The sequence below is a fragment of the Boleophthalmus pectinirostris genome, unplaced genomic scaffold (genome assembly GCF_026225935.1).
Source record: "Boleophthalmus pectinirostris isolate CB_2022bp ecotype Guang Dong unplaced genomic scaffold, ASM2622593v1 HiC_scaffold_21, whole genome shotgun sequence".
Lineage (NCBI taxonomy): Eukaryota > Metazoa > Chordata > Actinopteri > Gobiiformes > Gobiidae > Boleophthalmus > Boleophthalmus pectinirostris.
In genome coordinates, this window is record NW_026571175.1 from 26,282,368 (window position 1) to 26,296,776 (window position 14,409).

A 14,409-nucleotide genomic window follows, 5' to 3' on the forward strand; every position below is an offset into this window, starting at 1 on the left:
AATAAGTGAATATTTAAAAGGTGACATTTTCAGAATGAATTTGAAAAATATTGAAAAATTACTTTAAAAATTAAAAGTGAGGTATTTAGGTGCTTTATTTAAGTGTAGTATTTAAAATCCAAAATCTAATTGAACAGATGATCTTCCATACAGGGCCTTTAATAGTTTTTATTACAAACAAAACTCTGTATTCAAATGTTGCATATCTACAGATCAGTTGCAATATTATATTTATTTTAACATCTCCCAGCTCCCAGTTACTGTTAATAGCACCTAAAAAAAAAGAGATTATATAGTGTTGTTTTGAACTCAACCCTGTGTCCGTATATTCTGCATCTTTTCTATTGATGCAAAATAAAGTCTAACCTGCTCTTACTGCAGTTTCTTATACTTTCCTCCATCACTTACAGAGCTCTCATCTCCCACATCTTATCTCCTGCATCTCCAAATGGACCGAGCTCTAAAGGTCTGTCCAAAAAGCCCCATTACTTCCATATATAAGACACACACACATATGCACACACTCAAACACACATAGAAGGACACAGACACACACTCACACACATCTCTGGCCTCGTGTGGACCGAGCAGGTTGATAAAATCTCGTTTCAAAATGAGTTTCGACTTCTATAGTTATTTTTGAAAGTGGAAAAAGTAGCATCAGGTAGGGTTCTGTTCAGGTCCAGTGGCGTTTCTATGGTGAAAACCCCTAAGCCACATGAGGACGATGTTTGTCAATGACGTTAATCAAAACTGACAATTCACAACAGGCAGCAAAATACCCAGAATCCAGAGCGTGTCAGAGTTAAAGACCCCAGGAAAGGCCTTCTAATAAAACGGAATGAGATTTGTCTGCATGTTTCACAACAATTATTCACTTAATATATTAAAAAACAAGCAGAATATTTGTAGAAAAAATGGCTAACAAATAAAAGACCCAAATAAGGCGTGCATATGAGCAACAAAACACAAAGCAGAACAGGAACAACTCAAAACGGCGAGAACCACATTATGGACTGGGACGGAGCAAGCATCATTGGATGGAAAGGAAAACAAATGCCAGTGGATTAAAGAGGCAATCGAAATACGGAAACGTGACCACGGGACTATAAACCTGGACGAGGGGACTTTTTTACTCTCACACACCTGGGATACTGTCCTGAGGAAGTCGGACTGCAGATGGCTCTGTCGTCCTGCCTTCACCGGTAGGAAGACAGCGCCAAAACCTGTATACATCAGCTGACCAAACAACGTCACAGCAACATCATGCGACCACTCTAAGGAAGACCGCTAGTGAGCAGTCGAAACTGTCAGGTATGAAAACAAACCCTTGGTCTGAAAAAGAACCTCATAACATAAACAAATAAGAACCTAAATTGCAATAACCTTCATCATTTAAAGTTCTATATTACACAAAATTGACTCTTGTGAGCTTGAAGCCATGTTGTCATGTTGATGCCTTGTCAAAAACATACCCAGAATTGTGTTTTGTTTCATTCATGCATGTTTAAGGAATCCTGTTTACATTTCCAAAGCTCAAAATGCTATGTTCCACCTTGTGACGACATGGAATGGCAGTTTTCAGTTAAACAGCTCCCTTTTACCTTTTGTTCAGTAGAGACTGGTAATACCAGGTCTGAAATTATCCAAATGATTCTAGTAAAGGTTTAAAACACAGTGGAGCACTTCCTGTATTACCACATGACATCACAAGGTGGAACAGAGTTTTTCCTGTTTGAGAGAAGAACTCAGCATAAATATGTAGGGTTTGTGTTTTAAACGTGTGAATGAAACAAAACACAACTCCAGGTGTGTTTCTGATGAGGAAACAACATTATAACATAGATCAGAAAATGGCATATTATGGGACCTTTAAAGGAGAACTTTGTAACATTTCTGGGGAAGGGTCCACCACTTCCATATCTCCAAGTTCCGCAGTATGGCATTAAACCTATAGCTGGAAGCAGGTCATTCTACCAGGCCAGGTTACAGGTGCTCACAACATGAATACAAGTTTACTGGCAATAAAGCTGACATAAAATGGGATTTTTAACATTTAAGGCCATACCGTGGAACCTTCGAGCAAAGCAATCACATCGCCATGGAGACAAGCTGGCGGCAGACCACTTATAACTGCATGTTTTGTTGCAAGGCCAAAAATGTGAAAAATCTGAGTAAGTGGTATTTTTCACACTAGGTGGAGGGCATTAATATTGAAGAAAGAGTTTTGGGTTCAGAAAGTTACGAATAACACAGTAACACTGATCATTTTCACTTCAGTGGTTTTCTATTAGCCTATCCTAGTCAGTAATTCTAGTGGTTACAAAGGTCTTCCCGCAAGCAAGCAAGAAACTTTTATTATTTTATTTCGAACAGAAGACGAGCAGAAGAGACCTCGACATGGTGCGAGTCTCTGCGGTAACGGTCCACTCGGGTGTTTCTATGGTGACCACCAAGAGTTTCTGCTTCAGTCTTTTAACAAGCAGCAGAAGTAAAGGACAGTGACACGAATATGAGAGTTAATATAAATAAATCATGCGAGCGAGTGCAATGAATGCTGTCAAAACGCTGGGCAAAACGTCACTTTTTATGAGAATTTCTTTTTCCTTTGCACTTCAAATTTGCGCTCAAGGTTAAACTCTAGTCTATGAACAGGCAAGCTACTGATACTTGCAGCTGATGTTGTCCACATTCCCTGGGGACGTGTGAAGCTAACTGGGAGCACTACTCTGTCTGAAGCTCTGTCACTCGAGTTAGGCTTAATGTGAGCTTTCTTTTAACTCAATCTGACTAGAAAGAGCTGATTTAGTTGATGTATTCAGTCTCTCACACATAAAATTACAGTCAAAAGTCACATTTACAGTCACATTTTTGTTGAAAACCAAAAAGCTCATAATGATCATAAGCTCCTGAAAATGTGCTGTTTAAATCCATGTTGTATTTTTTTCTCAAGTTTTCAAACTATCTAATCCGTGCATTGTGTCACCATGGTAACTGCTGAACACTACGCCAATAAAGATGCATTGTAGAACAGCCCCAGTGTGTAGGTGTACGCCAATATAAGACACTACTGATCTCAATCTCAATCTCTCCCATCTCTAGCTTCTGAAATGTTCTGAAAAACTGAAATATAAGCACTTTATCATAAGTAGGCATGTAACAATAACCAAAATATTGGGATATTGTATCGTCGAAAGTCTCACAATAATATCGTAAACCATCATAATATCAAATTAGAAGTTTCTTTGCTTAAATTTAAATTTATGGTGCAGGAATAGCTTAAAAAAAAACAAACTGAGAACTACATAAACCATGATCCTTTGGTGTTGTCAATAGAGACTTAACATTAATAACACTTTTAACAACATCAACAGTATCAATGTTTTTTAAAGAAGTAAGTACCATATTCACAGTTTTGTTAGCCTTCACAAATGGTGAGATATATAGTTACATTCCTCATCACAAGTAATAGGTTGTCGGATCAATGGGGAGACACAGTTAGGGTGTTGGTCCATAGAGATGTTATCACTTTGCCTTGAAATTTCCACAGTATGGCATTAAATGTATATATGTTCATGGACGCCAGCAGCTACAGGTAAGATCTGTGAAGTTTCAAATCTGCTCACAGTAAGAAGTTTGCTCTTTTTTTTTTTTTTAATCTATAACAATATCTGTATAAAAAGCAGAAAATATATATATTTTTTTTTTACATTTTTGAACTTTCTATGCAAAACAAAACATTGTCAGGGAGACAACAGGCAGACTACTGTCAAACATATCATCACATTTTTATATCTTATCCCTTTTTTTTATATAATATATCCTGTTAAGATTGTAAATGGATTTTAAAGCTGCAATATGGAACTATATGTGATTAAAGTTTAGCAAGCAAAAATAAATGACTAGTTAGATGCATGACAAAGTATTATTCGTGTTCAGGAGTTACCATGGTGACACAATGCAACATAAGTAATAATATTAAAAGTTTTAAGCTAGTCTGAAAACTGAAGAAAAACAGGTAGGAGATATGTGAGTTTTTTCATGTTTTGGGGCCATAACAAAACCTGTATAAAAAACACAAGCCAGATTTAATGTTTTTACATTTAATACCATACTTTGGAACCTTCTAGGCAAAACAAAACATCGCTATGGAAACAAGCAGGTAGGAGACCTCTTATCCTCCCACATAGTGCACCCAAAAATAACTGTTGTTCAAAAATGGGAGAAGGTGGTATTTTTCACACTCGGCTGAGGCCATTAAAAGTGAACAAAGTTTGGTGAGTCGAGTTCGGTCCTGATGTTCTCTTTAATACGATCCTCTTCTTGTCCTTGGTTTAGTCCTGGTCTAGTCCAGGTTTAGTTTCAGATTTAGTCCTAGCTGTGGTGTTGTGTGGAACCTTTAAAAATTCTAAAACAAAAAAAAAAAATCTGTCATTGAGGGAGCTGGACGCAAAAGTCAAGTGGAATATAATGTGATTTCAATAAAAAAAATTGGAATTAATCACAAAATATCACAAAATATGAAAAATCACGGGAAAATGAAATCCACTCAGATACACGAGAGTGATATCAAAGCCAAGTTTAAAACCATTTACAATTGTGTTTTTCATTATTTGTTCATTTAAGAAGAGGTTATAATACCCACTAAGCATTTTTGACAAAGGAAGAATCTTAGTTTTTACTGGACAAATCTTCACAAAAATGTTGAGACCACAAATTTCATCATAAATTATACTTTTTGTGAAGCTCAAACAAGATTTTGAGGTTAGAACATTTTATTTTTCCATCCTTCTTAACAGAGAAGCAAATTATCTAATATGTGTACCCTCAAAATCCAAAATTGCAGTTTATTTTTTGTTATAATATTTTAAAACCATGAAAATATATTGTGTCTGCTTTACTTTGCCTCCAGTTTTCTCCATTCCAGATTTAAGAACATTCTGGTGACTAAGATTTTATAGGGTCTATATGGTCAAGTCTGAACACTGTAGAGTCTCTATTATTTCTAAGGCAAAGCTCGGCTCCAGACTAGTCGCTGAACCTGTTCATTTTGGATGTGGCATCACAGCTCCTCACATTTCCCCAGTGAATAAAATAACTTTTGTTTTTTGAAGTTCCAAAAAGTCTAGACAACAGACAATGCTCGAAACTTTTGAAACTTTGACTTTACTCTTGCCTCTGTAAGTATTCATCAATAAACTAGAAAATAATGAGGCCATACAAAAATTTAAACAAAACTGAATCCTGACTCATGTATAGAAATAAGAACTGAATCGTGACACAACAGAATCAGAACTGCTATGGTCTATTGTTCATGCAAATAAAGGTTCTGAGCATTATTTATATAATTATGCCTTACCGGACACCTGACTCTTGCTATATTTTTGCTACTTATTTAGAATTTATTACTACCATTTATATTTTTTACTCATTGCTATTACATTATATTGTGATGTGTGAGCTGCTGTGTCCAAATAATTTCCCTTGTGGATCAATAAAGTTTGTCTAAGTCTAATTAATCACAGTGACGTTATTATTATTTATTTATTAAATATTAACCATATATATTGTGCTTTAAGGTAAGACATTTTGTTAATTTAAGGACGCTATGAATAAAAATAGAAATAAAAGAGTCTAAAATTGAGAATCGAATCATGACTTCAATGAATTGTCACATTCCTAGTATTGATCAATAAACGAGGAAATGCCCAGGCAAACCAATTCCTTTCTACTGTAGTTAACAAGAATAACTCAGAACTGACTTTTTCTAATCCTTTTTTAATAATACATTCTGTTAAGACTGGAAGTATATAGATTTTAAAGCTGCACTATGGAACTTTTATGGCAGAAGTCAGCAAACAAACAAATGACTGGTTAGATGCATGAAAAAGTATAATTCTTGTTCAAGAGTTACCATGGCGACACAATGCACACTGCACTACCAATAAAGGAAAATAAATAAAATAAAATAAAGATGGATTTAACCAGCACATTTTCAGGAGCCTGTGATCAATACAAGTGTTCATGGTCCTGTTTAGGTGCTTGATTTTCAACAAAAACTTGAGAGTGACTAAACCAGTTGTGTTAAAACAAAGCTCAGATTGAAGAAAAATTGAGTAAAAGAGCTTCTGACAGAGTAGTGCATTCAGTTAGTATTATACCCCCGGGACAAGTTCAAGGTTGATTTTTATTTCCCACACTGCGTTATACTATTGCTATACCGTGACCTCTTTCTCTGCTTCCTCCGCTTGTGTGTTCACAGAAGATTACCCATGAGCCTTTGCAGTGACCCACCTGTCTTCTCCACCTCCATGGGCTCTGGCTCCGCTCGCTCTATGGGCAGCCCGTCCAGGTGTGTGAACGTAAAGGGTTTCTCAGAGGCCAGCATCAGCCCGGTCCCGTGGGGCTCTAGTGCGGCGTAGTGGGGCACGGTTTTTCCTCTCAATGACCTCCTCTTCCTCAGTGAGTAAGACTTCTCCTGACCTGAACAAAAACCAGAGAGAGACGGGCACAAAGGCCAAGGTGATTCACTGTGCGGAGATATTCAGGAAATACTCAGAGGAATAAACATACACTACAAACATAAGAAAAAACATGCACATGAACGTAAAGCTGGAATAATAATTTCTCCATCTTCCCTTCTTTTTATTGATACTTTGCAGTTACATCGCGCTGGGGGTGTTCTACAAGCAGGGTTCCCACTCTATTTCACTGACAAAATTTCAAACCATGACTTTTTCATGACCTAAAGTGAATTTTCCATGACTTTATAGCACCTACATGTGTAGAATTGATCAGACTTTTAGGGCTAAATATGAAACGTTAACCCTTTCCACTCACCTTATGGTTTGGTATTATAATTTTTTAACATTCAAAATACTGTCAGTGCATTCATTGTCGTCTCTTTTAAACAAAAGGTGCAGTCATTCGGAAATAACCATAATGAACACTGTAGTTGTGTGAAAGAGATACTAAAATTCCATGACTTTTCCAGGTATAGGAAATTATATTTTCAATTTCCCTGACTTTTCCAGGATTTCCATGACCATGGGAACCCTGTACATTTATGTGTATTGGCGGAATGTTCATTGTTCACCAGTTACCATGAAGACACAATGCACATATTCGCAAACACTGCCAAAAAAGGTCTTAATATAGTCTGAAAACCCATGAAAAATACAAAATGCATTTAAACAACACAACTTCAGAAGCCTCAGACAGAGCAGTGCTTACAGTTAGCATCACACGCTCAGAGAATGTTGATGACTTCAGTTGCAACGTATCAATATCTGAAAAAACATGTATCTTACAATAAGTGGGCACACCTCTCCATAGATCAGACCTGTGATTTGGCTTGGAGGCATTACCTACTACTGAGATCATCAAGTATAATGCCATACTGTGGAACATTCTAGGCAAAACAAGAAAAATACACCATTTACCCTTTATTTAGTTTGAAAAGAAATTATAGGCCACACCATAGAAATAGGTAATGTTAAAATTATCAATGTAAAGTCAACCCTGTGACAGTGAATCTGCCATTAAAAATTACATTTACTGACATTCAGAGCACCAGAATACAGACCAAATGAAGTGATATTATAATTTTCCTTTAGGTCTTAACACTAGTTTTAAGTTAACACACACATATTTTGATACAGACAAATTTGGTATGCCATGTGAATCTCAAAAAGCTATAGGTTATAATATCTTTCTTATATTTGTACTATTTGATTTAAATGTGAAAATTAAACCCAGGTCATTCTGAAAGACCTGTAATGATGGTGACCCAGAGCTTTTAAAGAACAAAGCTAAAAGGCAGATGAATCAAAAATAGGCTCAAAGCATTCAGATGGCACAATTATGTTTAATCACTTCATGAATTCTTTGCATCAGAATTACAGATCAAGAGATGAAAGGAAGTAGCCATTTGTGATCTTCTTCTCCGCGCAGTACAGAGAACTGGGCAATATTGACAAAAATATAGTAGTCGATATAGTAATTCTGCGTATCTCAAACCCGTAATAGCAGGCTTTTTGACTACAGATGAAATGTAAAGATGTTTGTTATGGAACATACCTGTTATACCGTATTTTTCGAAATATAATTAGCACTTTTTTCATGGTTTGGGTGGTCCTACGACTTATCCTCCGATGCGACTTATATATTAAAATTGTTACACTGACAGACACAAGAGGCTCTGGGCTTGTGTGTCAGTATCTGCTACTCCTGTTACTCCTGTACCACTGTCACTTCACTCTACTGCGCATGTCTCCTGCAGAAAGAGCCACTGTCCTGCTGCAATTCGTTAAATATTCAGCCGAAAACGATAAGCGAGCAGCAGAAAGTTTGGAGTAGAGCCCGACCGATATATCGGTTGGCCGATATTATCGGCTGATATGGACAACTTTAGGCATATCGGCTATCGGTCGATATGCTTGCTGATAGGGGCCGATATTTCACGTGGGCATGTTATACCTCGTTATAAAGCTTAGACTCTCAACATTCTGTTCATTTAATCCAATTTACAGACAGATAAATGTCCTAATATGTGGCTCCACATCAGTATTTATCTACGGAGTCATTTGTGTGTGTCCGTACTGTCCCTGAACACACCACAGAGTCGTGTCACTCACGTGTGTTGTTTACACCTGCAGACACAGATCCAAACACTGAGATTATATTCTTTTTACGGACAATCGATTTGAGTCTGGATTAAAAGGACATTTATTAGTGCAGATGTGTGATGTGAGGAGGAGCCTGTATGAGCGGTGAGTGTTGGAAATATGTCGACTCTGAAGCTAGTTTTTGTCATTTGTTATGGGTTAGCTGCTGTAGCTCCCGCACATAAACAGACTGTTTTCTATTGGTCTGTTCTAAAGTGACTATATTGGCCATATATTTGCTACTGGACCTGCACTGATATGTAAATGAGCTGTGAATAGAGGTGTGAATTATGACATTTGCGCATATAATTAATTACCGCGGCGCGCACGTATTTACGGCTAAAGGCTAATAGCGCTACTTTCTTGAGAGGGGTCTGGCTGCAGACCAGACCGTCTTGCTACTTTCTTTACTAGTTATGGGTCCGTCGCGAACGAAATGACTCTTAGAACCGGCACTTTGAAGGGAACGACGGGAGACTGATCCTTATTGGGAGCCGTGTTTTCTCTTTTCTCTCACATTTTTTTTTCTCTTCACGCCGCGTGCAGATTCGTGGTTTGACAGCGGCAGCGGCTAAAAACGAAACTTTGAGAAATTTGCGTGTACGTAGGATTAAAAAAAATAAAAATTAAAAAAACGAGCCTATTTGACTGTAGTTTAGCATAAAATAAATAAGTCCCGGTTTAGTCCTTTTTCAGTCCTGGTTTAGACCTGGTTCAGTCCTGATTCAGTCCTGCTTTAGACGTGCTTTAGTCCTGCTTGCAACAAAACAATCTGAAGAGCCACTTGGGAGCCAAAAGAACCAGCAGCTTTTAGTGAGCCGAGCCAAAAGAGCCGGTTCTCTAAAAAGAACTGGAATACCCATCACTAGTGTCTAGAATGTGATGCAAAAATGCCATTAAGCCAACCTACTGTCTGTAAATATGATGTAAAGAGGCAGAATAACAATAAATGTTGCCCAAATAAACCCAATTTAAAATCCACCAGAGCCAAACCTAAGTTTTTTAAACAATTCAACATTTATAGGGAATTTTTACATCACTAAATATATCGGCGATTATATCGGCTATCGGCAGCTCCAACTCCCATTATATCGGTTTCATATCGGCCACTGCAAAATCCATATCGGTCGGGCTCTAGTTTGGAGCAAGCAAGAAACTTGTGAGGGACTGGCGGAAAACAGGGATGGAGAACAGAGCTTCATGGCAACAGAGAGGGTGCACCATGCAACTTTCCTGGAAGTCATTGGATGGATTGACAAAGCCTGGACTTCAGTGACAACCGAAACCATCCTGTCGGGATTCAGAAAGGCCGGAATAACTGGAACTGGAACTGATGCTGAGCCTGAAGACAGCTACGCAGAAGAGGAAGGGCACTCCGTTTACCTCTGCAGGTTGTGGAGTTGCTCCGAAGTGACACCAAGGATGAAGAATTCAATGGATTTAGTGATTTGGAGTCAGATGGAGAGATTGGTAAACTTATGTTATGTTGTCAATGCTGTAGTTATCTGAAGAACTGTTCATATGTGACGTTAACAGTCTGTTGTTCTCTGTTCTGTTGTTATTACAAAATAAATTTCCCCCAAAAAGTGCGACTTATAGTCTGGTATGACTTAAAGTCCGAAAAATACAGTATTCACCATTTTGTATTTCATATTAACTTTGCACGAGTAGTGGCTTAACACAGAAATATTGTTACTAAAATGCGTTTGGTTCTTAAAAAACATCAATATATCACAGAGGATCATGTGCAATATATCAATTATCACATTTATCACAATACTCTGATAATATCGTTTTGTGAGACATGCATTTTTGTGAGGGACCCTGTGTACAAATATTTAAAACAGAATCATTAATATGTTTGAATATTTTAAGAATAATAACAGTGGCTAATTAGCTTTATCAGTATACATGCATTTGTCGGTGTAATTAGGACAAAACCGGACATATCTTAACACCTCTTGAGATTTGCTTCTGGTCTTTACATCATTAGTGTCTTTTCAGTGTCTTCAGACAAATGAATGGAGCGCACTGGTGTCTGCTGCACTACACAGAGCGTTAAACTAATTAGCAACACAATCATTTAACTCAATTAGTAGCCAACCATGACTATTTTCTCCATCTCTCTGTGAGGTTAATAGAAAAATGCACACCCAGTGGAGATAAGACCCAGAAGTTGAACATTAAACAACTATATTAAAAGAGTTATTCTGATTCATTTCTGTGTTTTAATTAACTGTCACATATGCACACAAGTAGTCAGGACTCTAATGTAGTACAGCACGCAATTACTCGAACATGAATGAATCAAAATCAGAGACTGTATATAGACATAGCTAACCGCGAGACACTGCATTCGCAATAGGAAGTGATGATGGGAGTGTTTCCAGCTCCATAGACTCTGGCTCCAATTGATTTTACATTGAAAAATATGAAACTGCTGCTGTAAGTCTTGCTATTTTGGTCTTAAAATGTTTGTATTAACCCGCTCTACATGATCCTGGTGTTTTTATTCCACTATTTTTTTAAGTAAAAGTCTAGCCTCGTGAGCTTCATTTGACTGGAGCCGATTGCCATGGGTGGTGTCAGACTCAGTTAGTCCAGTTCTTTATATAGTCTATGATCAAAATACAACTCTGGGTAAGTCAATAGTAAGGTAGAATCTTTGTGACATCATAATATTGAAACTGCTTTATGCTACTCACACAAAGCTGGAGAATCACAGTAAACCAATTTTTTAAAATCAATATGATGAATCAATAATTAGCCATAGAAGTTATTTATTCAACGCTCTACAGTTCAAATATTATTGTATTACACCAAAGAAAACAATCATCCCTCACTTTTGCAAAGAAAATGTACATACAATTAATAATGAGCTCCGAAATATATTGTTCCGGCTTCACTATATTGAATGACAAGGTGATATAGTAATTATCGTGACAGGCTTAACCAATAGATTCAAAGTTCACACCTCTTCTCTATGTGAAATACTGTAGTGATTGGTGTAGGTAGTACCTTTTTCTGCAGTGTTGGAGACAGTGATCCACTCCAGGCCCACGTAGAAGCCGCTGCCCTTGGTCTCCTCTGGGTCTTTCTGGACTCTCAGGACCAGGACCTCAATGCTGTGGACTCCGCCCTCCACATGAGACACGCTGTGGAGGATCACAAATGGCTCCCCAATCGATTCACTGAACAATGGCTGTGGACAGAGGCATTAACTGTGGGTGTACAGTTGATTTTCCTTCATGGATAATGTATAGGTTTGTTAAGTCTTGACATTTTGTTGTCTCACTTCCAACTAGAACAAATGCATTTATTTAAAGAAGACATATTGTGACTTCCGTGTTCCAAAACTGTGGTCCCCAGTGGGAGCAGACATTAGTGTAAACATCATCAAAACAGTCTGCACCTTCAGTGGATAGCTACACATTACAGTACTGAGAAGTGGATTTTTTTCATTTGTACCAAAATAACTACGCAACACTGTTGAATCCTGCAGGTGTCAATGATTAAGAAAATAAAATAAGTACAGAGCAGTGGGCGTACGTAGGTGGCAGTGAAAAGAGGAGTTGATCTGCAATATGGCAGCTTGAAAATAAACAGTCAAACATGCACAAATTACTCCAAATACAACTTCAAGAGGAGAAATGAGAGGGAGAAATAACAATAACATGATTAAAATCTCTAAAGTCTATTTTGCATAATAGATCTAATTTAATAGGGACTAATCAGTAAATATGTTTTGCAGTGTACTACTCCAATTAAACCTGATGTTTGTAATCAGCAGTACAACATAGTCACGTAGAAAGTGAACCCCATTAGGATTATGATTCTTTTATTGGCATATACATCATTTAACAACCTGTCCAGGGACTGAAGGTGGAAATGAGCAATTTTGTTATAACCTTGCACAAACATAAGATTTCTTTGTGTAGTTCAATATTTTTATGTGCATTGTCCCTGATAAATAAACAAATAAATTAAACTAACTAAACTAGTGAAGATGTAATGTTTTCTGTTTGAGAGAAGAGCTTATGATAAATATGCAGGTTTGTGTGTTAAACATGTGTAAATGAAACAAAACACAACTTCAGGTGTGATTGTGATGAGAAAAAAAGCATTACAAGATAAATCAGAAAAAGTATTTTAAAGTATTCAAAGAGTGATCTGTTTAAAGTGTCTAAAGTTAAGTTTTGTCAATGCTGATTTGTGAGTGAAATTGTTTTCTCTCTTCATTTTATAGTCTTATTGAATCTGCCTGAAGTATGAACAGTTACAAATAATCTAGTGTTTGTTTAGCTCTGAGATTTGAACTTCAAATTACAGCGCTGAAAGTTGCAGACTCCTGGGTCTTGTGTCTTCATTACAGATTCCTCTCTTGAACTCCACTGCCAAACTGCATTGAGAGAGTCGGTCCACTGGGGGAGCTCTTATTTGTAGTATGTCCAAGAACAAGAGCCCAGAGACATGTCGTATCAAAGAGCTCCACACTACCACTGGCCTCAGCTTCTATGAACACTTTCCATAGCGCCTAATCAAATACTGAATTTAAAAGTTTGGGGGAATATACATAGACTGTATATAAATGGTAGGGATGTAACGATACCCAAATCTCACAGTACGATATTATCACAATATGCATCTCATGGTACGATATTTATTGTGAGGCTAATGTAATTGTAAATGGGACACTTTTTTGCTTTTAAAATACCTTGACAAGATTTTGGTGTAAATTATTTCCATCATAATCCCAAGAAATCAAGTAAAAAACATATTTCTTCATGTTGTCTGCACTGAAATGAATAATGGGATATGTAATTCCTGATGTTTATTAGCTGTTCCTACTGTAAAACATGCATTTAAGCAAAGGTACTTATGATTCGATATACTGTGACAGGCCATGATATTATTGTGAGACATTTGAGGATAAAATATCATGATATGCTCCAAATAGGAAGCGATCATGGGGGCGCTTCTGGCTTCAACAACTCTGGCTCCAGTTGACTTTACTTTAAAAAATCGTCACTCTCTCTCTCTGTAACTGCTGTTTGGTCTATTTGGTCGGTAAATAAATTCCTATTCCTAAAAGGATTTTATTTATTTATTTTTTTTTTTTATTGTGGTATTAAAACCTATATTTTACGTGTATTTTCCTTAGTATTTGAATATCTTGAAATTGTAGTATCATGATGACACTCCAGGGGGCAATAATCTTAGCATTTTTGATATCGTGAGCTGTATATGTAAACAGATCAGCACTTACTGAGTTGTAACTTTTGACTTTAAGATGTCCTTTTACATCTCCATTATTATAACGAAGCTCATTTGGTCATTTGTCTGCCCCATTTAGTGACTCAGACATGACGTGACGGATGCAGAGATGTTCTTTTTCTTCTTGTAAACATCATTACACACAACATTAAAACTCGTCAAAATTGGCCTCATTTAATCATTCAGAGGTGATCTAAATGTCACTGCTTTACGTCATCTTCAAGTGGAACAAAGAGATTATAAATTGAAAGAATGAACTCCTCTCTTGGAAAAATAGGCCAACGAAAAGGTACGTAGGTGAAAGAAGTCAAGAGCTACTTTGGTTCACATGGGCCAGTTATAAGATGGTGTTGGTTTTGTAATGAAATACATGTTAAAGGTCCTATATTACGCAAACTTGATTCTTCTGAGGTTTTCACATTGTTAAAATGTTGCTACATCCTCAAAAACAAACCTGGAGTTGTGTTTT

At 37.0% G+C, this 14,409-nt stretch overlaps 1 protein-coding gene across 1 annotated transcript in view; it reads right to left on the reverse strand.

Moving 5' to 3' along the window:
• nudcd1 (NudC domain containing 1) overlaps positions 1 to 14,409 on the reverse strand; it is a 66,939-nt gene that overhangs the window by 43,870 nt on the left and 8,660 nt on the right. Inside the window, exons 4-5 of the mRNA XM_020934417.2 lie at positions 11,685 to 11,868; positions 6,295 to 6,483 (exon numbers count right to left, since the gene is read on the reverse strand). Coding sequence (XP_020790076.1) covers positions 6,295 to 6,483; positions 11,685 to 11,868 — 373 coding nt within the window. The remainder of the gene's footprint in view (positions 1 to 6,294; positions 6,484 to 11,684; positions 11,869 to 14,409) is intronic.